The sequence below is a fragment of the Zosterops lateralis genome (assembly GCF_965231275.1).
Source record: "Zosterops lateralis genome assembly, chromosome: 4".
In the NCBI taxonomy this organism is placed as follows: domain Eukaryota; kingdom Metazoa; phylum Chordata; class Aves; order Passeriformes; family Zosteropidae; genus Zosterops; species Zosterops lateralis.
In genome coordinates, this window is record NC_139765.1 from 22,401,162 (window position 1) to 22,421,732 (window position 20,571).

Below are 20,571 nucleotides of genomic sequence, written 5' to 3' on the forward strand. Positions count from 1 at the left end.
GGAGAGGTGTGAGGGAGCAGCTACCCGGTACTTAGTTCTCAGCTGGCATTAAACCACAGCTTGAGCCTGGGTGTGTTGCAGGGGCAGGTAAGGAGGATAGGAGATGGTGTAACAGGTGATCTAGTCTGGTTTTGGTTTGGAAATCAAGCCTATGGTAGTTTTATCTTATCTTTTTATTGACTAGACTATTGCAGCTGCTGTTACTCTTTAACTTGCAGGAAACTCACAGCAAGCACTTGCCATCATTTAGAAGTAGTTTTGAACAACACTGAGGCTAACATTGCTGCTAACAGCCTTGCAGGGCTGGAGAATTTAATTGCTGATTTTGTCTGAATCCTGTAATTACTTGGATGAGAAAAACGAGGTGTGTGAGGGGAAGCTCAAAGTAATTAACAAACTGTTTGGGCCAACAGCCTTGGCTAGGCTGGTGAAAGGCTCTGCCTAAGGCAGTGTAAGTGGAGGCCATTTTCCTGTCGACATGGAGCTGGTCTTTGTTTTGTTCTTTGCACAGGAGAATCATACTTGTTGATAAAGCAAAGGATTTACTGGCCAGGTTGCCAAGGTGAGACCTCACTGGAAACAAACTGGCCCAAACCATCCCCTTCAGAGGACCACATATACACAGCCCACTGTGTGCCACAAGCTAAGTAATCTGAGTTTCCCGTCCTCTACAGCCCTTAAAGCTGGTCCTGGCATAGCACCTCTAGTAGAGAAGACAGCAAAGCTCTCCCTCCCTCCCTCCTTGCAGATATTCACTATGAGCCAGAGTAGCTGGAAATTAACTTGGAGTTCAGCAGGCAGGCACAAACATCTTGGGGAAAAGAGCAGCTGTGTTAGGGCTTGATGCAAGTGTAAAGCCAACAGAAACCAATGGAAAACCTCCAGGTGCCTGGAATCAGGTGCCTTGGACAAGATTGTGAGGATAGAGGCAATGTGCCTGACCCTTGGGGGAACCTTGGCATTGGGTTCAAAACATGCATGGGGAACAGAAGTGGGCTTAGCTGAGCGTTGCTCCCCTTAGGAAGGCAGTGACTGCCATGTCCTCTTAAAACAGAAACAAGGAACATTAAGGGTTGAGAAAGCTACAGTCAAATAGACAGGCTTGGGTAGAAGAGAGCAAATGCTTGACAGATCAAAAGAGGATTCGATATGCTTAACACCAAAAGGGAAAACAAACTGCATCCTCACTGGAGAGATGAAACATATTCCCAGCTGACATGGAAAAAACAGTTACTGCTGAGGAATTACCCATTGCTTTAGCTCCCTTCAATTGGGAAAGGCCAACATCACATTCAGGAGCAGAAAAATTGCTCTTTAACCACTACATAAATACACTGCTGGCACTGCTTCCTGCTTGCACCATTTGTTATTAACACCACTGTGGGAATCCCTGAAGCCTTCCCTGGCAGCTGGCAAACAGGGAGCTGAATTAAAAACCTGACACAGAAAATATCCTTTTGCTCTGAGTCCTGTCTTGTGGTGGAAACCTTGACACGTGCTTGAGGAATCTCAAGCTGTCCCCAAACCCCTCCTCTTACTGTCCACCTGTCACATTGTTCTGCAGGATTCCCACATGGCACCACGTACGTGGGTCTTCAGCATTTATCTCAAAGAAACAGTTGTGGCTTTCACATAATGCACCCTGAGGTGTGCTGGCACTTTAACAGCAAATGACACTTCAGCTCTGCTTTTCCTTAGAAGGAAGCAATAAAATAACTATTTTATACTGCCCCTTAATTACACAATGCAAAGTCACTGTGTTTTTTCCTGTTCTGTAGGATGGTAAGGTAAGAAAGTTGATTATTGTTGGGTATGTGACGCTGTTCCTCTACTTTTCCTGCTTGTGCAGGAAAATGGCGTCTTTACTAGAAGTGTTTACGCAGCAGGAACACCGAAACTGCAGGGGAAATTGCCCAGGCTGAAACCCGAGGAGGTCAGAGCAGCACAGCCTCTGTGATCTCCGGAATAAAATGAAATACCAGTTTTAATTGATCGTAACTGACCAACAGTTCTTTACCAGATTACATCCAAGTGACATCACCTCTAGCAGTGTGCCAGCAGTGAAATAAGCCCAGCCTGAATGGGAGGCAACCACCTCAGGGCACCAGTACCACCTTGTGCTGTGGCCCAGGCTCCAGGGTGACAGAAGGAGGTGGGAGCAGTGATGCCAGCCAGCAGCACTGCAGTTGCAGCCAGATTTGGATCACCACTCCCCTGGTTCCTTCAAAGGTCATAAACTGTTACTGCAGAGGTACAGGAAAAAAAATTACCTGGCTGCACATATGCCAGGGAGGTGAAGTGGAACAAAGCCAAAGCAGATTTAAGAGTGACTGAAGGAAACAGAAGCTGTGGGAAAAAAAAAAAAAAAAAAAAAGCGCAGCTTGTACATAGTTATTAAGCACTTACAATGTTCTCATGCAGCTTAGATAAGCAAGCTGGAATTAAACAGTACAGTAGTCATCAGTGCTGGTGCTGTACTCTGCCTGCAAGCACAGGAGGAGGCTAGGAGCACTCAAAAGCCAGGTTGACAGGAAACAGGTGTACGTGAGGAGGAGAAGGAAGAGGCTGGAAGGGCTCAAGACTGCTTAGATAGAAGCCCACAACCTGCTTAGTCCAGCCCATAGTCCATAGCCCATAGAGGTCAGGGCAATTGAAGTCAAAAGCCTGCCTTCTGGCAGGGCTCACCTCTGGGAGCACATTTAATTATTCACAAGATGGAGAGGGAGGCTCTCCGGCTCCACAGACAGGGGAGGGGTGAGAAAAGCACACAGGCAGTGAGCACAGCTCAGGTTCCCTGTGTGCAATGAGCAGCTGTTCATCTGTGTGTGAGAGGTGAGTCTTCCCTCTGGCCCCCTGGATCCAGCAGCACACAAAGGGGGTCCTACAGGCAGCACCGAAAGCCCCATGGAAGGAAACCCCTACTTTGTTTTTCAGCAATTACCTTTTAGTAGGGATCAAGACATAACCTGCACTTTCTCAACCCATTATTAGAAACTATGCTGCTGATACTCCCAACTCACCTCTCTGGACAGACAGATTTGTGAGAATCAAGTTTTATTCTCCCAGCTAGACAGCAGTGACTGATTAAAGTTCTCTACTGCAGACATACAAAAGGACATCCATAAAATAATTCTCCCTATTTTCTCTTATAAAATTATGATGGGAACCCATGGATTTGTTGGAGGAGTTGTACCTGTCCCAGCAACACAAGAACAGAGGAAGAAAGAAACAGGTTTCACAGACAAGGCAGAGGCATTCTTAGCTTTAAATGAACCCACCCAGGGCTGGTATGTACCATCATCTTGCAGGGAGCAGCTGCCCTCTGCTCTGGGCTATCAGATGTGAGGCAAAGACAAAAACAATTCCTCCTCATAACTCAGCAGCAGCAGCTCTGCATGTCAGCTCTTGGCTGATAAACACAGGCTCCTAATTCCAGCCACATTCCCCGTTTTGAGAATAAGCAGCCCTGCTCCTCAGTGCCCTTTCCAACTACTGCTGCTCATGAGAAGGGGGAGGAGGAGGGAAGAGTTACAACATTTTCCATCTCCTAAAACCACCGAAACAGAAGAAACCCCTGGGTTGTTCAGGGCAGGCAATTGACCTGCCCTCAGCTCTCCCAGGTAAGGAATGCACAACATGGATGTGTCCAGAGGCAGAGATACAGCCTTCCTTTTACTTCAGGCTCCAATGAGTTTCTTGAGGAATGCCTCCAGCTGATCCTCGTCCTTTATGCCCACAAATTTATCCACAACATCTCCGTTCTTCATAGCCAGCACAGTTGGCACTGCTGACACCTGGGGCAAGAGAAACAGGAAGACAGGTGAGCAAAGCCTGCAGGAAGCCACCTGCACCTGGTCTCCCAATGGAAATCTAAGGAAGTGGCTACAAGGGAACTGAGCATGCACTGCTCCAAGGTAAGATGTCCACTTGCAAGACAGGCCAGCTGAACTCCATGTTTCCCCTCTCTGCACTGACTTACACCACTCTACTCAAGACAAGGCTGAGCTACTTTCTGAGTTTAAGATGAAAATTTTAAAGACAAAACCACAGCTAATATAAACCCCATCTCCAGTACAAATGCTGCTTCTCCTTCCCTTTTGTCCTATCATAATGAACACATCTAGGACACATCTCAGACATAATGACCTTTGGACATTTTATGGCCAGGGTAGCATCAGACTGGACCCATATTCTTTTCCAGACAGGACTGGAGCTCTAATCCTACTCACCCCACCATTGCACAGGCAGATTTCCTGTTCCATCATATTATGGCAATGACAATTCCCCTCCAAGCCTTCTTCCTTTCCCGCTTCTGTTTTCAGTGGTTTATCTGGTCACAAACCAGTGGTCATTCACTGCAGATCCCTGATGATTAGGTAAGAAGTAAAAAAGTCCCTTTGACCAGAGCTAGTGGGCAGCTGTGCTGCTCTGGGCGCTGCTTTTTTAGCTCAAACAAAGTTTTCTGGGAATTATCCAAGGGAACAGTGTTGGAAATGACAACACTCTTCAGGGACTTGCTGGTTGACTGGTGACAGCACAGACCCCAGGGACTTGACTGAAGGAAACAACTAGAGCTTGGAGAGCTGCAGCAATTGAAGATCCAATCACATTTCTGACCCCAAAGCTTTGATGCCCTTATGTCTACAAAGTCTCCCCCTCAAAACACATCCTGTCCTTATCTTGCCCGCTGACTCTCCTCCAGCCTGCAGGGCCTTCCCATGTGTACTGCCAGCCCTGCTGCCAACAAAGATCTGCAAATCCCTCTGGAAACTCATCAGAGGGCTGGCTTTTCTTCCACTGGAACCTGACATGAAAGAGACATTTTGTCTTCCCTTCCCACACGGTCCCAGCCGGGCAGTCCAGCAGAGCTCCCCACAGTGTCCTTCAGGGCTTGTGCAGTCTCATCTGAAGGGATGGGAGCGTTGGGGCTGCTCAATGAACGATCTTCAGCACCTCCTAGTGACTGCAGGGAGCAGATCCAGAGGGCCTGGGCCCCAGCACCGGCGATGCTACATAGCAATACATTGCCTCGCAATTTTAGGAGAGAGAAAGGATGCATTGCACTCAGCTGCTCCCTCCCTGACAAGGGCAAACCTTCACTGAGCCTCCCTCTGGTTTGCACAGTGGGTTAATGCCAAACAGAGTTGCTCCAGTCCCATCAAAAAAAGCCCAAGAGCTGGCCCCTATTAGGGCCAGACTGAAGAACAGGCAACTCTTGGAAGCTCTATGGAGAAGCAGCCATGTTGCCAGGCCCTGCAGGCTGACCACTGCACCCACGAGTTTCACATGGTCTCAATCCCTCTCTTTCTCTCTTAATGCTGGTGAGCATTAAAAAAATTCCCAAGAAAGAGTGGAAGATCTGGGGCTAGTGCTGCAGAGCCAGATGAGAACTAGGGGCACAGAACAACTTTCCTCTGCTCAGAAAACACAATGTTTTTGTCAGCTTCCTTCCTGCCAGCTGCAGCAAGGGCAGCCTGTTAATGGAGCACATACTTTTGTTTTGCTATTTGAGAAGCAAATGTAAGGGAATTTCTAGAATGCAAAGTTGAGGGTGGTTTTTTTCTGTCTTTTTTTGGGTCCCATCTGCACTGAACCTAAACAAACTTTCCTCCTCCCTGAAGAGCATTTCTACAGAAAAAAATCAGTCTGCTTTTGATTAGTGTTGACCACATAAACAAATAAACATGGCCATCCTGGTTATTCCTGGCAACACTGTACCAAGGGAATTCTCTCCCATCTGAAACTTTTATACAAGCTTAGACCACACAACAGAGCAGGGGGAAGGATTTCACCCAGGCTTCTGAGTGAGGAGGTAGCAGGATGGAGCCCCACTGATGAATGACCATCTCTGTACCTAGCAGCTCTCCTGAGCTGCCCACCCACAGTGGCCAGAGAAGGGGCTGCCTTTCCAAGTCATCACACACAGAGGCAACTGGCTAAGGCAAGAGATGAATCTAAAGAATTTAAAGAGACTGCAAATAAACAAAAGTACGTCTTCTCCCTTTTTGCTCTTGAGGCGAGAGGTCAAGAGCTGGCTGGAGCAGTGGAGAGAGGCCACAACCAGAGATGAAAGGTGTTAGATAAAACGAGGAGACCCCAGAGAAAGCACTTTTGTGCTGGTCATAACAGGACAGGGAAGGGCACTGAGGACATTCCTAGTTGCAGGAAATGCATTCATGTTTTGTGCTAAGCTGGGATGGCTGAGAGCCAAGGGCAAGCAAGCCACTTCTGTAAAGGAATGTGCCAGCATTCCTCGGCTCTTCCAGGGGGTCTCCCCCTCCCACTGCCTCCCCCTGCGCCACAGAGGCTGCTGAAGAGGACATTGTGCAAGCAGGCAGCAAGCTGGGGGCTGAGTGCGTGCGTGGGCAGGGGAATAAACATGGATGGAGCGAGACTTCCCGGCAGCTAGTGAAGGAGTTATGGGGGTGGCATGTACACTAAAAACCCCCAAACAAAGACTTCCTCACCATGCAGACATCTGATTCCCAATGGAATGGCTTTAAAACAAATGTTTTCTGATCCCCTCTGAACATCACCTGTGGTTTTCCTGATCTCTCACAAACACTCTATTTGGTCCCTCTCTGATCTCAACTTGGTGCCTCCCCATCAGCCGTGACATTTCTCCTTACATGGCACTTCCCAGAAGATGAAGCAAAACCAAGCACACGCTCAGCACGCGAACCAAACTTCTGCCTTGGAAATGATGCTCCAAACTACGGAGATCTGAGCAGAAAATTCTGTCTAAGGATGGTGTTTTAGCCATGGGATAATGGCCAAGACAAGACACACAAACATCACTCGAAAAGTGGAGGAGGGCCTCTTGCAAAACAAAAACTTCATCATGTTTGTATATAAAATTCTAGAATGAACTGCTAGAAGCTGACCCTTCTCTGCAGCCTCAGTCCTACCTGCAAACAAACACACACAGCAGGCAGTGCTCCCTCAGCAACTGTGGGGAGAGGACATGCAGCACATCCTCAAACCTGCAAAACTTGGGACTTTCAGCCTCTTTTCACAGACCTTTCTATGCATGCACACACCCTGCTTGTCATTTCACACTCATCTGAGATTATCCTCTTGTAATCCCAGCTAATTCTATCTACTGGAAGGCTTTGAACAACATGTGATTTGAGCTAATAACCTCTATTCTCTTCTCCTTAGCATGGTTGCTACCAGAGCTTTCCTTGCATCTATTAGGATTTACACACTTTTAGATCATCACTAAAACCAGCTCATCCTCTTCAACTTCTCACCAGCACCCTCTGAGCTATGCAGCCTTTTGGGCTTGCAGCAGCCAGCCCTGCTTAGGAGCCAGCAGCCATCTTCCTTGGCCTGGGCTGTATCTGCCAGCATGCCTCCACCCTGGAGAGCACTGGAAGCTCTCATGTTGAGCTTGTAGGAGCTGCAACTCATGACTGTGGCCACCAGCTGTGTGGGCATGCCACCACAGCACAGGCAGAAGGGTCTCCCTGGGGAAAGAGTGGGAGGGCACAAGCTGTTTCCACTTCCATCTCCTTCCGGCATGGCAGGGTGTGGGAATGGCACAGCATCTTCTCCAGGCTCAACAAAATGACAGCTTGCTGAGGAGATGATTCACACTTTTCAGGGCAGCTTGAGGAGCTTGCTGTGCTAGCTGTCACCCTGGGAGCAGGACTTCATCTGCAGAGGGGGAGCAGATCCATCTGTGTGATACCCAAGTGAAAATGAAGCATTTTTTCCTCTGTAAAACATAACAGCAGAATGCCCCAACTCCATGGGCAGAGTGGTTGTTTACAAGGAGAGACAACAGAGGCAAGCCCAGCCCTGAGAGGGGCTTTAGTGTTTCTTAAACTACCTAATCACTGACAGAGGGGACAAATAAATGAATCATGTAAACTAAAGCCATGGCCTTCTCCAGTCATTCTGCTCCTTCCTGGGAGAAAGGCAGCACGGGGAATACACCAAGCAGTAATGTCACACATTAGTGTAAGCACCAAGGTTCTCTCCTTTCAAGAGCAAGACGTGTGCTCCTGCTGTTTATGTGTTTTTTCTGACCTGGCTTCTACCTGTCCAAACAAAACTCACTGTGTCTCCTTGTGCTGCAACTTAAGGATGGGGACGTTATGACCCAGCAAGAGATCCCAAACAAGGAAGAGAAAGAGAGGATGGGCTGGTTGCACAAAGAACCACATTCAGCAGCACAGCAGAGTGGGGCTTGTAACTTCATATTCTTGCCCTGCACCTGAGCAGCCCCAGCTGGCAGCAAAATGCTGTGTGTGCTTGAGGGCAGGGAAGTGTTTACACTGACAGACACCTGCAAGGCCTAGAGGACACCTCCCTGCAGAATTAGAGGTGGGGATGCTGGGCATGACCAGCAGAGCCAAGCAGCAAAATCCATCTACTGACAAGTGATCCAATGGATCAGGAACTTGTAGGCTCTGGGCTTCCCCTCCAATGCTGCTGCTGTGCACCTTTGCACTGCCAGCTAAAGAAAGACTGTGCTCTTCCACCTCCTACCTCGTACTCGATAGCAAGGTCTGTGTGATCATCGATGTCCACCTTGGCCATCAGCACCTTCCCCTCCAGCTTGGACACCAGCTTCTCTAACCTGGGGCCTAGGATCTTGCAGGGACCACACCACCTGATGGAGCAAGAAAAGAGAGGGGACATTAGGAGAGGCAGGTGCCGCCATGGAAGAATGCTGGTACACCAGTGCCTTTACCACAGTTGCTGTTTCACTCAAGACTCACTGGAAATACAATTCCTGAACCATGGCATAGAAAAACATTTCTCTCACAAAGGAGGTGTCAAAGGTTAAGGAAGCTCTGTATCCAGTTTCAGGCTTCAATTAATTGTCCTATCCTCCCTGGATGAACCTAACTAATGCTTACTTTGGTTTGTCAGTTGGTTTATTTACAGCATAAGTTTTTTGACTGTTTTGTGTTCTGTTTGCCCCAAATCAGCTATAACAGGCCCATGTAACAGTACTGAAGGACTATGAAAATATGTGAAAAACCCAAAGATAATCAGTAATGTTAACAGAGCAGATAACATCTAGGAATATTTTTACTGGCAGATTGATGACAGCATTTTTATTGATGACAATTGCTGTCATTGGTGTCACATGGCTGTTATTAACACATAAAGGCAAATTTGCTATAAAGAGCCTCAAAACCATGCAACTTTAAGAAACTTGGAATGATACACTGTAACAATGGTGAGGCATAGCAAGTGCAGAGCTCTCAGGGGCTGTTAACAAACTTTAATGTTTCTAAGAGGACATTTCATCCAAGAAGCCAAACAGGGCATATATCAGAGCTTTTTCCTCAAGCATCTTTTGTAGGATGATGCAACACAGGGGCTGGGGTGACACATGACACCTGAGCACCGGGAAGGTGCAGCTATGCCACCCTGGGGAATGCTTTCCTAGCAATCCTGTTTGACACTGCTGCAGAGTGTGACTGTCAGACGAATCTCCATGGATTGAGCCTGATGCGCAGAAGCATCTTTCAACATCAGATTCCACATCTTGGGAAGCCTTCAGGCATGCTCCTCCATGGTATGCCCAGAGTGCCACCACATCAGGAAAGTCACAGGGACACACCTACACATCAGGAGCGATGGTGGAGAGGGCTGCAAGTGCCACGAGGGGAACTTACTGCGCGTGGAAGTCCACCACAACGGGCTTGGGGCTGTTCACCACCCGGTCCTGGAAGTCGCTGCCGTCCTGCACGTTGAAAGTGTTCCTGCGGCCAGCTGAGGTGCTAAAGGCCCTGCCGTGGGATACCAGGGACCCCCGCGCGGGGCGGGAGAGCAACCGGCAAAGCGCCAGCCTCTGGGCCATCTGTGGGGAGAGTGGTTGGTGGGGGGGGGGGCGTGCACCCCATGGCTCGTCCAACTGCAGCAGCATCCTGCTCCGAGTCCCCTCGGCAGGATAGCCCTCAGGCCAAGGGGTGTCCAGGAGTGAAGTTTATAGGATATGACATGGGAATGCTTCCTTCCCCTGTGCCCAGGCTCTGCCCCGCTCTGCGGCTCCAACCCCACAGCCACCGGGCCCCCAGCTGGACCCCGCCCCCTCCCCGTTTACAGGAGACAGCTCCAGGCTCAGGGTCCTCGTTTCCCTCAGCCCTGCAGAGCAGAGCTGTCCTCACCGCCCGTTCCTCCACACCCACAGGGCAGACCCAGGCCGCAAGATTCCCACAGCTCCGATACCGCGGGGCTTCTTCAGCTGATGTCCCAATAGCTGGCACAGGGCCCCCGGCCCCCAACCCTGTGGGGGAGAACAGCCCCAGACGCCGGCGCTCCGCTGCTCCTCGAGCCCGAAGGCAGGAGGGTCACAGCCGGGAAGGCCCCGCTCCACCCGCCGGGCCCGCGCCCGTTCGCACCTTCACGGGGGCGGAGGTGACCCGCACACAGCGAACTTCCGCCCGCCGCCCCGCCCGCCTGCGCTGACTGGCGGCCAACGCCGGAAGACTGCTGCAAACGGACCGACCACACCCCCAGCCGATTGGCAGCCGCCTCAAGAGCCGAGCACCTCTGATTGGCTGCTGTGCCTGTCCTTTAGACCATTTCGTTCCGCCCCTGAAGGGACCTGTGGAGCTATCACGTGGGGCAATCCCTGGCTGCTGATTGGCGGCGGCGCCCTTCACGGGGCGCAGCCCGAGCGGTGGCCCGGGCCCTCGGGCTGGCGGCTCTCTTCAGGCTGAGGCTGGCACAGGGACGCGTGCTTCACCTGCTTCTTTAAGCCTTCCTGGAAACACACAGCTCTACAATTCTCTAGACAGCAATTAACTCTGTTCCACAACGCGCCCGACCGGGCAGGGCATCAGGACCAACTTGCAGCTCAGGGGTTAGCAGGGCCTACGCCACCCTCTCCAGCTGCATGTGAATAGGCACTGTCTTCCAGCAAGAGCACTGCTTGCACAGCCCAGTATTCTCAAAGAGACTAAGGACTCCTCTCTTACTTCCTTGACTTCTTCTGCTCCCCAGCCTCTCCAAGGAACTGGGGTTTTACTGACATAGCAGCTGAATTCAAAGGTTTGGGACAGCTTTAGGTACATGTAAGGTACAGCCCCCCTCAGTTTGGAAGCAATAGTGTGTATTTTTCAAGAAGCTAAAGGGATGGAAAACGTGTGGAGACAAAAGCTTGTTCCCTGTCACCCCTCCTCTATTTCCTAGAAATCAGGGACACCATGAGGTCAAGACTCAAAACTGCTCTTCCTTTCCAACTCCAGACCCATAAAAGGAGTCCACAGAGGGATGACAGGCAAGAGCACATGGCTCAGAGAGGGAGCAGTAAAATGCAGACAGTCTCCCTGTCAGTCCCTCTAGGATCGCAAAGTGACTGGAGTAGAATAACACAGAGGCATTTTAAGGAGCATTTTAACAACATCAAACTTTCTTGATTGGACATAGTGCAAATAGGAGAAATATTGGTCATGCTTTATAAAAGACAGGCTAACCTTCTAGGCTGCTTGGTGTGGGAGAAGAAAAACATGAGGACAGCAGAGCCAAACTCAGTCTCTGTGTCCCAGGCATTCCAAGCAAGCTACTCATCTGTCATGGAGGGAAGAGTTCCTTGTAGTGTTCTCTGAGAAATTATAAATTATCTGGCCTGTATAGTAACTTAAAAAAAAAATCATCTTTCCCCACTCAAGCTACACAACTGCCCTAACCAAATGCAGGAAAAATACCAGGAAGTTTGCCTGAAGTACCACTTCAGCGTTCAATGCACAAACAAATCTTCAAGTCTACACATCCAGGGACCAGAGAACTGGCATTGGGGTGCCACAGGATGTGAGCAGGTCACCTCTGAAGGGGGACATGACATCTGAAGTTTCCCAGGCATTTCTGCGCTCACTTCTGTGGCCTCTGTACGTCACTGCAGATATTTGTCAGTGAGATAAACACAAACACCATCTTCAGGCAACTCTGAACCCTGCAAGGACAACATGGGAACCTCAGCATTACTGGATTGTGGTCCCTCACTCAATCCTTCAGAGCATGTTGGTCCTCTTTGTAACAGCAAGATCTGAGCAAGTCTTTGGCAACTCATGATCAGTGGTAGGCATGGGATGAAAAAGGGACACAGGAAAGGGCAGAATCCTGCTGTGGACCTCTGTTACAGTACTGTCACAAGAGCACACATGGATTTCAGTGTGGAACAAGAAAGGTTAAAGCTCATCCTTGGCATTAACAAGATGCTGCAGAGGATGAACTGGTATCCCATGATCTCTCATCAACTGCTCCTGTGACCCATCATGGCTGTCAGGGGGTCTGTCATCTGAAAAGTCTGTGTGAGTGTAATCCTGGAGCAGTCCAGCCTGTACCGCGTGGTGCCGGAGCTCCTGGCCCCCCACTAGTCCCTGCATTCTCACGTACCCCTGCTGGCAGGAGGGAGGCAGCTTTTCATGGGTGAAGGCAAACAGGAAACAGGACTCTGCAGGGGAAAGGATCAAAAATCAGAGTCAGCAAAGACACCCTTGTAGGGAAATACTCCCATGAACTATCAGGGACTTGTTCAAAACAAAAGGCAGAGAGGATGAGGGAAGATGGCTGGAGTTTCCCACCCGGTACCTTGCCCTGGGTGGCAGCACAGTAATTGACTTAATTCTGTGTTGTAATTCTCTAGGGAAATGGTTTCTCCCTTCTGACCCCCTGGACTCCCTGACCACTTAGAGTGACCCTTACTCCTTCTTTGACCCCATTGGCTGTGGTCCAGCTATCTCTCCTCTGAGCTGGGAGGCTATAAATTGTCTCCCCTTCCTTTGTACTATCTCTTTCCCCCCTGGAAACTCGAAGAATATATGCCTGGGACAAATGTCCTGGGGAAAGGGCCTCTTCTGAGATATCTCACCTCGTCCTTGATATAATTCTCTCCAAATCCTCCTAATAACTGAGCTAGCTAAAGCCCCCAGGAGGAGGGCAGGAGAGGGAATATATCAATTCTGCAGAGCTCAGGAGGTGCAGAGAGGGATCTCCAGTCTGCACACAGAGAAAAAGGAGCTGGATTTGAGCTTGCATCCATCTGGCATCTTCTTAGTGATACAAGATGGCTTCCCTCTGTGCGCCACATGGGCTTCCTGCAGGAAGGTCCCGCACTAGTCTTAAGACCAGGAAGGGAGGCAGCAGAGGCTCTTCACCTTTCACATCACAGCACTTCCATTTCCCATGGGAAAGCAATCCAATCACTAACACATGAGAACTAGTACACAATGGCACAAAAAAATGTTCTGATAATGAAGGAGAAAGGAAAGCTGCATCTAGAAAAAGGATTGAACCCAACATTATTTGCCTTTCTCTAAATCCTGGCATGCCTGGGCCAGTCTTTTTCTACTGGTGAAGAAGAGAAAGGACTCTTTGGGAATACACACACAGAACAACATTTTGTACCATCTAGTGAGTGCGTTGAGGAGGTGTGACTGACAGTGAGACAAGCAGCTCACCACAGGGAAATCTCAGCTATTTGCAGAGGAGATCACTCCTGGCATTTGTTCCTCACATTCCTCCTCCTCTTCCTGCCACTTTGACCCTGTGCACAAATTACCTGCAAAGAAATTGCGCAGGTCGGTGCTGAGGCAGTTCTCCAAAAACCGCCGCAGTGGCAGGATGTGAGCATTCGGGGCTGTCCAGTCAGTCAGAAAATCCTCCACAATGTGATGGATGGCATCTGGCCGGGGCAGAGGCCAGTCTGGGTGACGGAGTCTCATCTCACGCTCTGCCAAGAGAACATTAAGAGAGCCTCTTAGAAACAAAATGGCATTAAAAAGAGCTTGGGGAGTGGAAGGCAGCTGTGACGGCTGTTTCCGCTTTTGTCCTGATCTTTTAATCCGTTACTTTCATTTGCAATCTCCTCTGCTAGCTCTGTCCTCAACAGCCTTGCCACTGCACAGCTGCCTTCTGTCCCTGCCCACAGCATTCCTGTCATTTCACTCCTGTTTCCCCTGGGCTAAGCTGCGTTTAATGCTGCTACCCATCATTCTTATTTCCATGCAAGGCAAGCTGGACCCTGACCCTAGTTTTCTGGAGATGAGGATTTCAACACACTCATTTCCCAAGGAAGTCTATTCTGAGCCTGTTTGCTGCTGGATGGAACACTCCTCTTCAAACCCTTGCCTATGGCTGCCTCTATGTCTGTGTGACCTCTCGGACCTGGGCCTGCCAGAGAGCAGCTTTCTCTTGGCAGCAAGATGGCCAAACAACAACAGCCCAGCCTCATCTGTCAGGCTTTGCAAAACACACATAGGGTGCCAGCCAAAGGGAAGATCTGTTCCTGGTTTTGGGCATGGGGAAATTTCCAGCATGCCTGTTTGTTCCTGTTTTCAAACAGGAGGTCTCTGGTACAACCCCCCACCCCCTATATCAGTCTTAAAGATGGAACTTTCTTGCCAACTCTCAGCCTCCTTTTCAGCTCATACAATGGTGGGGGGTGTCTCACAGGAAGGGGAAATAGTGCTTTCAGGTACCACCCCCACTTTGGCTCTGATTTATCTTTACCCCTCCTCATTTTGGTTGTGTCACATAATTATCAGGAAAGCTAACCTGTTGGGAGGTGTTTGTAATAGTAAATAACAGGGTGTAAAAAGTTGGACTGCCAGGCATGCTGCGCCTCTCCCACAGCACGGTTGTAGTAGAATACATCCTTGTCAGCCCCAGAGAAATTCCTCCCATACTCCATGATGATGACAAAGAGCCCATTGCGAGCCTTTCTTCCCGTCTGCATTTCCAGCTCAGCCAGGACTCCAATAGGGTATTCTTCCAGGTATTCAAATGTTGTGGCATTGCTGTGAATTGCAAATACACCATTGGAATTTTCCACCAGAGAAGGCCAGCTGGGATCCAACCTACTCTAAAGCCAAAAAGTCATCAGATAGCTACTTTGATTGGTCATTACAGATCTGGGCTGGACTTAATACAGAGCTTATAAAAGCTGCAGATACTATTACAGACACCAGTGTTTTCATGAGATGACGGGATTCTCTCTACAGTAGCACTGCTCAAGGAAAGTTTTCCCCTGGGGTCACTGAAAAGGTACTACACCTCTGAGCCTAGAGGGAAGGTTTGGACCATTTCAGTCCTTTAAGAGGGAGAAATAGTCTGCACAATTGGGCACCAGCTGCAGCAGTGATACAGGCTTGGGGTGGCTGCCCATGCAATGGTAACATTCTTAGGCAGGAACAGTGCAATTTGGGTGGTGGCACCACGGGAAGCAATGGTAAAGAAACAGAAATGAAATTATCGAGTGGAGTGCTGGGAATAATTACTCACTCACTCACTCTCTCAGCAGTATGATGTCAGCCAGGACACTGAACATCTGGTAGAGGCCCGAGGCCTCATTCACCCTCTTGATGATGGAATTGGTCAGCTGTGTAATAGGGTAGACTGTGGATGGCCAGGGGACACCATGGTGACGGTTTTCCAATAGGTGATGGACTGCCCGAGCTACGACACAGAGAGAAACAAAGTCAGCTTATTCAACAAAGCCAAGCTTATGCTTTAAGAAATCCAATCTCTGCACTGCAGCAGGACTCAATAAACAACCTTTACAGCTCCTCTGTGCTCAGGATCTCCCACCCCAATCGCTGGTAACTGCAGTGGAGATGTCCTCGGAAAGCTGATGTGATGCTAAGTGGTGGGGGAGGGGGTTGGGGGTGTCCTTGGGGATATTTCATTACTTCTCAGCAGTCCTTTAATGATAAGGATGGGCACACACAAATAAAGAAGGAAATTCTCTCTACTGCCCACAGCTGCTGGGTTTTAACTCCACAGCACAGACCTCTCACCCACAGCCTGTCACAAGGCAAAGCCTCTGGCAGGAAGAGATCTATTGTGTTACATAAATAACAGTCAGCAGGCAAGAGAGACACAAGACAAAAAGACAGATAACCACAAACTTCATATATGACCCCAAGTCACTTCTCCTCCACTTCAGATGATGCAGCTGCAGCTTGACTATGTTTTGTCCTTTTTATTGCCAGAAAAAGACTAAGGGCAATCTCTTTCCAGCAGTAATCTATGGTTTGTTCCTTTGAAGGGAGGAACAATTTCCACCTCTGCCCTTTCTGTACACCCCAGTACTCACTTGTATACCGGAATCCATGGATGAAGCCCCCAGCAGATTTCCTGAAGTCAACTGAATGGCTAGCAGTACCAAGAACAAAGAGCCCCCGAGTGCCTCTAGATTCATAGCTGGGTTTGATTTGAGGATACTTCTTAATATTCCCTTTTCCTGGCATCATTCTCAGGGATCTGATATGCAAAAGAGAATAGAAGGCTATCAGGAAGGAAAGGATTAGGAAAACAAAAAGGGTTTCTGATACACATTATATTGCAGTCACTGCAAGATTCTGCTTCAGTGGCGTTTACTAATAAAATGAGGCTCTTTGCAAGATAAGGGTGTTTGTCTCAAGATAGCCCTGGACAAGATCTAATTCTCAGCTGAGCCACTAACAGTGAATTTTGGAAGACAGTGAAGTTAAGCAGTATAATTTTAAGCTGCAGGATGTACCAAGGTGGAATGAAGGTTGCATCCTCAGGGATTTTTTTTTTTCCCCAGACAAAACCTTTTTACAGCTTTATCGTCCTCGTTTCAAAAAAACCCCAAACATTGCTAGCCTTGTCCATGTGATCTGGCAGGTCAGGACGTTAAGTTCTAAAGGTACAAACTTTTCTGTGTCACTCAGGTCTCATTGCTGCCATCTGCACAGCCTTAGAGTCCCCCATCAGTCAGAGGGCAGTGACACGCATTCCCATTGAGACACAGTCTTACCTGCAGGAGAAACAAATGACTGTGCAGCACCAAGCAGCTCAGAGCACACAGAGGTCCAAACAATGCTGCCAGGAGAAGACCTCCTCTTCCCCTTCCTCCCTACTCAGGCCCTTTAGCTTCAATACCTTCTTTCATGGAGATCCTGGTTCTCCCTCACCTATTATAGATAGAGAAGTCAAACTTCCAGCCCAGGCAGCGGATGACACGGTCATAAGGTGCACGAGTGGCAAAATTGTCCAGTTCATCCTGAGGGAGGGTGATGGAGTCGATGTCTGCGCTGATGTTCCTGTTTTCCAAGTAGAACCGCAGTGTGATGTGCAGCTTTCCCTTTTTGTCCTTAACAATAGCCAGATCTTCCAGGTCACCCTCCAGAAGTCCATCCAGAGATTTCAGCTGATAGGTGTCCAACAGGCCATTGTTAATTGCTCTATGGAAAATACAAGAATGTAAAGAAGGGAGGTTTTGTCTTAGCTGCTGAAAAGAGGATCATTTATCAGGCATCCCAACTCCTCTTTAGTGTAAAGGTTATTCCCAGAGCCTTAGGGCTCACAGGAACAGCACAGGTAACATAGCCTCACTGCCCTTGCAGGATGTAGCTAACCTCTTAACTTTCCTCTGTGTCTGGAAGCAAGGGAATAACTTGAGAGCCAGTAGATTTTAAGGATTACAGTTTCCAAGTGAACATGTTTCTATTTCACACAGATCCTAAAAAGCTCTCACCAAGCCTCTGCATTCAGCAACTGCAACCTGGTTTGCTTTAAAACAAGGCCCAGTATTTCCCCTGTGGTCCCCTTGACCACAGCAGCAGTCCAGCCTGTCACCTGGGAAAGAAGTGATTCTCCTTGTTTGTACTTCAGCTGCGTCACAAACAGCTATAGAGGTGGTTTCTTACCTCAGATCTCCGACGTAGTGGGTGGCCCACGAGAGGCGCACACGGGACCGGCTCACCATGTGGATGAAATTTGTGACACCCAGGATGTTCTCTGCTGTCTCAAAGGCCGAGTTCCCTCGGCCCAAGATCAACACAGTTTGGCCAGTGAAGTCCTCCGGATTGATGGACACAGTCTCGTAACCCTCAACATATTCTGAGCCAGGAAAGTTTACCACATTGGGAACCCACGTCCCAGCAGCAACCAACAAACAGCTGTAAAAACAGGGATAGCACTAGGAAATACAGGAATTTCTGGAAAGGGGCTCCATCTCCTCACTCCTTCCTCCTCCCACTGTGGAAGGTGGCTGCAATGTGACCCCCACAGTGATACTGGACCAGCTGCACAGGCCATCGTTTCAAAATAAATCACTACCTAGCTTCAATTAATGACCTGCTCCTTTCTTCCCTATCCTCAGGACACCTAAGAACACTTTATATATAGCAATAGTCAGTGTGGGTGCTGTACATAGGCATCTCCCTCGCCTGTTCATGAATGCAGCTTCTAATCACGTGAAGTCATTGGCAGTATACATAATATAGCTTCACAGGTTGATTATATGTTGCAGAAAAATGACTTTGATTTAAAATTTGACATTTGGCGCAGCAGAAGTAATTTTTAACACAGACAAAATAGTTATGATATTTTGAAATGTAACTCCCAGTCATAAAAACATGTTATCAACATTAGTAATTGTTAACACCAAAAATAACTACAGTGATCTTTTTATATCACTCCATAAGAGCTTTTACTTGATTCTTGAGGAAGTTTTTGTGACTTAGATAGAAATACCACGCAGCTGAGGGAAGCAGCACTGCCTGTTGTCCCAGCCTTGCTTACACAGCATCCCGAGAGCAACTTGCTCGCAATACGTAGGTGTCCGGGATAGCCTTCTGTCCCCTCGGAGCCTGCCAGCAGCACACTGTCAAGTGACAGCCAGCACGACCTGTTGTCATAGAGCTAAGGTTCTCAGGAGAGGTGAGAAATATACTCCATATGTTCACATGAGTAACTTTGAGGTTTTTAGAGCTCACTGGCAGAGCAGGATACACACACGTAAATAGGATGAGTGGAAGGGGAATTCAGCTACCAGCAGCCTTTAGGGTTATTTCTCACAGTCCTTGCCCCTCCCCCAAAAAAGCTCTACTTTCCTCTGCTTCCCCCTTGTGTTCCAGCTTCCCTTGTGTGCCAACCAGGGGCTTTGCTTGTCTGGCACACACCCCTGAGCACATGTGGGAAAATGAGATCGAGATGTCATTGCACTGACTCAATCCAGTTTGTAATAAAGACAGTATTGGCTGTAAGTTACTCAGCTACAACTGAGTAACTTACAGCTACTTAGCTACTGAGTAACTTAGCTACTTTTTCCACAGACAGCAATTATCTAGTGATAAAACGAAAGTGATTTCAAGCATACATATCAAGGACAGACCCTGCAATGACAGCCATCGCAGCCAATTTGTGTCTGCCCTCGAAAACTCCTCAGCTGCCCAAAGCAAAACACTGCTCGTGAAAGGCAATGCCTTCCCAGAAGCAGTTATTCCACCCATCCACCTGCCAATCCCTAAAAAAATGTTTTCCGCCTCTGATGGTGATTAAGACTCTAAGAGGCTGTGAAATCTCCATCCTTGGAGATACTCATGCCTCAACAGAGGCAACTTATGCCTCTGAGCTGCTTGTTCCAGGTTCACCCATTACCTGCACTTGTAGTTCTTCCTGTCCTGGTCGGTCAGGAGAAAGTAATGGCCGTTCCAGGCCTGCTCATTCTTCTCCAGTGTCACATGGATGATGGCCGTGTTGTACTGAACCTGCAGCTTCAGTAGGGAAGCAAAGTCCTCCAGGTAACGCACCATGGTGTCAGCGTTGGGGAAGAAGTCACGAGAGTAGTGTCGGAAAAGCAGCCGCCGGTCATGGCTGAGGAGTGAATTCCAGTCATGACGGAGGTTGAACTCACTGTTGGACTTGCCCGTGTACTGCTTATTGATACTGATGAGTTTGCGGTGCCGAGGGTAGAGCGCGAAGAAGCTTCCAGGAGCATGGCTTCGCTCAAAGACAATGTAGTCCCGGCCAGCTTGTTGGAAGAAATAGGCCACCTGCAAGCCCGCAGGCCCAGCCCCAATAACGCAGTAATCGTGGTAGAGGAACGTGGCACCTCTCACCACGCACAGGCTGCCAGCACACAGAGCCAGTCCCAGCAGTGTCCCGCAGACCGCCGGGGCCATGGTGCGGCTGGTGCAGCCGGCCCTGGAGGGAAGAGGACCGGGAGACATCACCCCAGGGGCTGCAGCCTCCCCAAAGACCCCTGACCCCACCAGTCCTCGCCCACCGCCGCCCAGACCCGACCGCCGTGACGCCCCCACACAGAGTGGGGTGTTGGGGCGGGGCCCTACTCCCTTGCCAGCCAATAGTAGCAGGGGTCCCGGGCCTTCCAGCCAATGGACGCACGGTGCCCCCGCCAACAGCACACAGGTGGCAAAGTGGGGCGGCACCTGTGGACTACTGGCCACGAGCGCCTCTGCGCCCCATCAGCCAATGGGGACGGCTGATGCCCCTCAACCAATGGGAGATGGGGGTGCCCCGAGCTACCCTCGCTCCTCCGCCAATAGGGTCCCGGCCCAGATGCCCCAGCCAAACGGCGCACGAGGCGCCGGCGGCGCGCGTGACACGCGGGGTCGCCGGCGGCCGGGCAGACCCATCCCGCCCGGGGCCCCACCTGCACCATGGAGCTCCCGCCGCGCCGCTCCTCCCGCTCCAGGCTCTTCCCGCTCCGCTCCCTCCTCCTTCCCGCGCCGCCTCCCGCCCGCTGCGGGGGCGAACGAGGGGGGCGGCGCGCTCCCCGCGTCACGTGACACCGCCACCGCCGCCGGCACCATGGCGGCGCGCGCACCACGCGTC

General features: G+C 49.7%; 2 protein-coding genes across 5 annotated transcripts; both read right to left on the bottom strand.

Moving 5' to 3' along the window:
- Positions 1-3,037: 3,037 nt before the first annotated feature.
- TXN2 (thioredoxin 2) lies at positions 3,038-10,413 on the bottom strand. Of its 2 annotated transcripts, none has more exons than XM_083859907.1 (4): positions 10,365-10,413; positions 9,639-9,823; positions 8,497-8,620; positions 3,038-3,794 (listed from the first exon to the last, which is right to left on the bottom strand). In XM_083859907.1, exons 2-4 carry the CDS (start codon positions 9,821-9,823, stop codon positions 3,678-3,680), a joined length of 426 nt encoding a protein of 141 aa, XP_083716033.1. In that variant the 5' UTR covers positions 10,365-10,413; the 3' UTR covers positions 3,038-3,677. The 2 variants fall into 2 exon arrangements, with proteins under 2 accessions (XP_083716033.1, XP_083716034.1); XM_083859908.1 differs by lacking the exon at positions 10,365-10,413 and adding an exon at positions 10,192-10,356.
- Positions 10,414-10,946: 533 nt separating this feature from the next.
- FOXRED2 (FAD dependent oxidoreductase domain containing 2) lies at positions 10,947-20,464 on the bottom strand (the record flags this gene model as incomplete). 3 transcript variants are annotated; one of them, XM_083859104.1, is made up of 10 exons in its annotated part: positions 10,950-11,917; positions 12,361-12,418; positions 13,526-13,696; positions 14,521-14,762; positions 15,255-15,420; positions 16,061-16,227; positions 16,905-17,174; positions 17,640-17,891; positions 19,375-19,920; positions 20,390-20,464. In XM_083859104.1, the coding sequence occupies 9 exons, from the start codon at positions 19,896-19,898 to the stop codon at positions 11,836-11,838; spliced, it is 1,932 nt and encodes a 643-aa protein (XP_083715230.1). In that variant the 3' UTR covers positions 10,950-11,835. The 3 variants fall into 3 exon arrangements, with proteins under 3 accessions (XP_083715228.1, XP_083715229.1, XP_083715230.1); XM_083859103.1 differs by having other exon boundaries at positions 10,948-12,418; XM_083859102.1 differs by lacking the exon at positions 20,390-20,464 and having other exon boundaries at positions 10,947-12,418; positions 19,375-19,946.
- Between the last annotated feature and the right edge of the window lie 107 nt (positions 20,465-20,571).

What these genes read in the sequence shown, in the direction of transcription:
- TXN2 (XM_083859907.1), bottom strand. Translation starts at nt 9,823, where the DNA reads ATGGCCCAGAGGCTGGCGCTTTGCCGGTTGCTCTCCCGCCCCGCGCGG. An exon ending in GTGGTGGACTTCCACGCGCA is followed by an intron (nt 8,621 to 9,638) that starts GTAAGTTCCCCT and finishes TTGCTCCATCAG; the next exon opens with GTGGTGTGGTCCCTGCAAGA. An exon ending in ACCTTGCTATCGAGTACGAG is followed by an intron (nt 3,795 to 8,496) that starts GTAGGAGGTGGA and finishes CTCTTGCCCCAG; the next exon opens with GTGTCAGCAGTGCCAACTGT.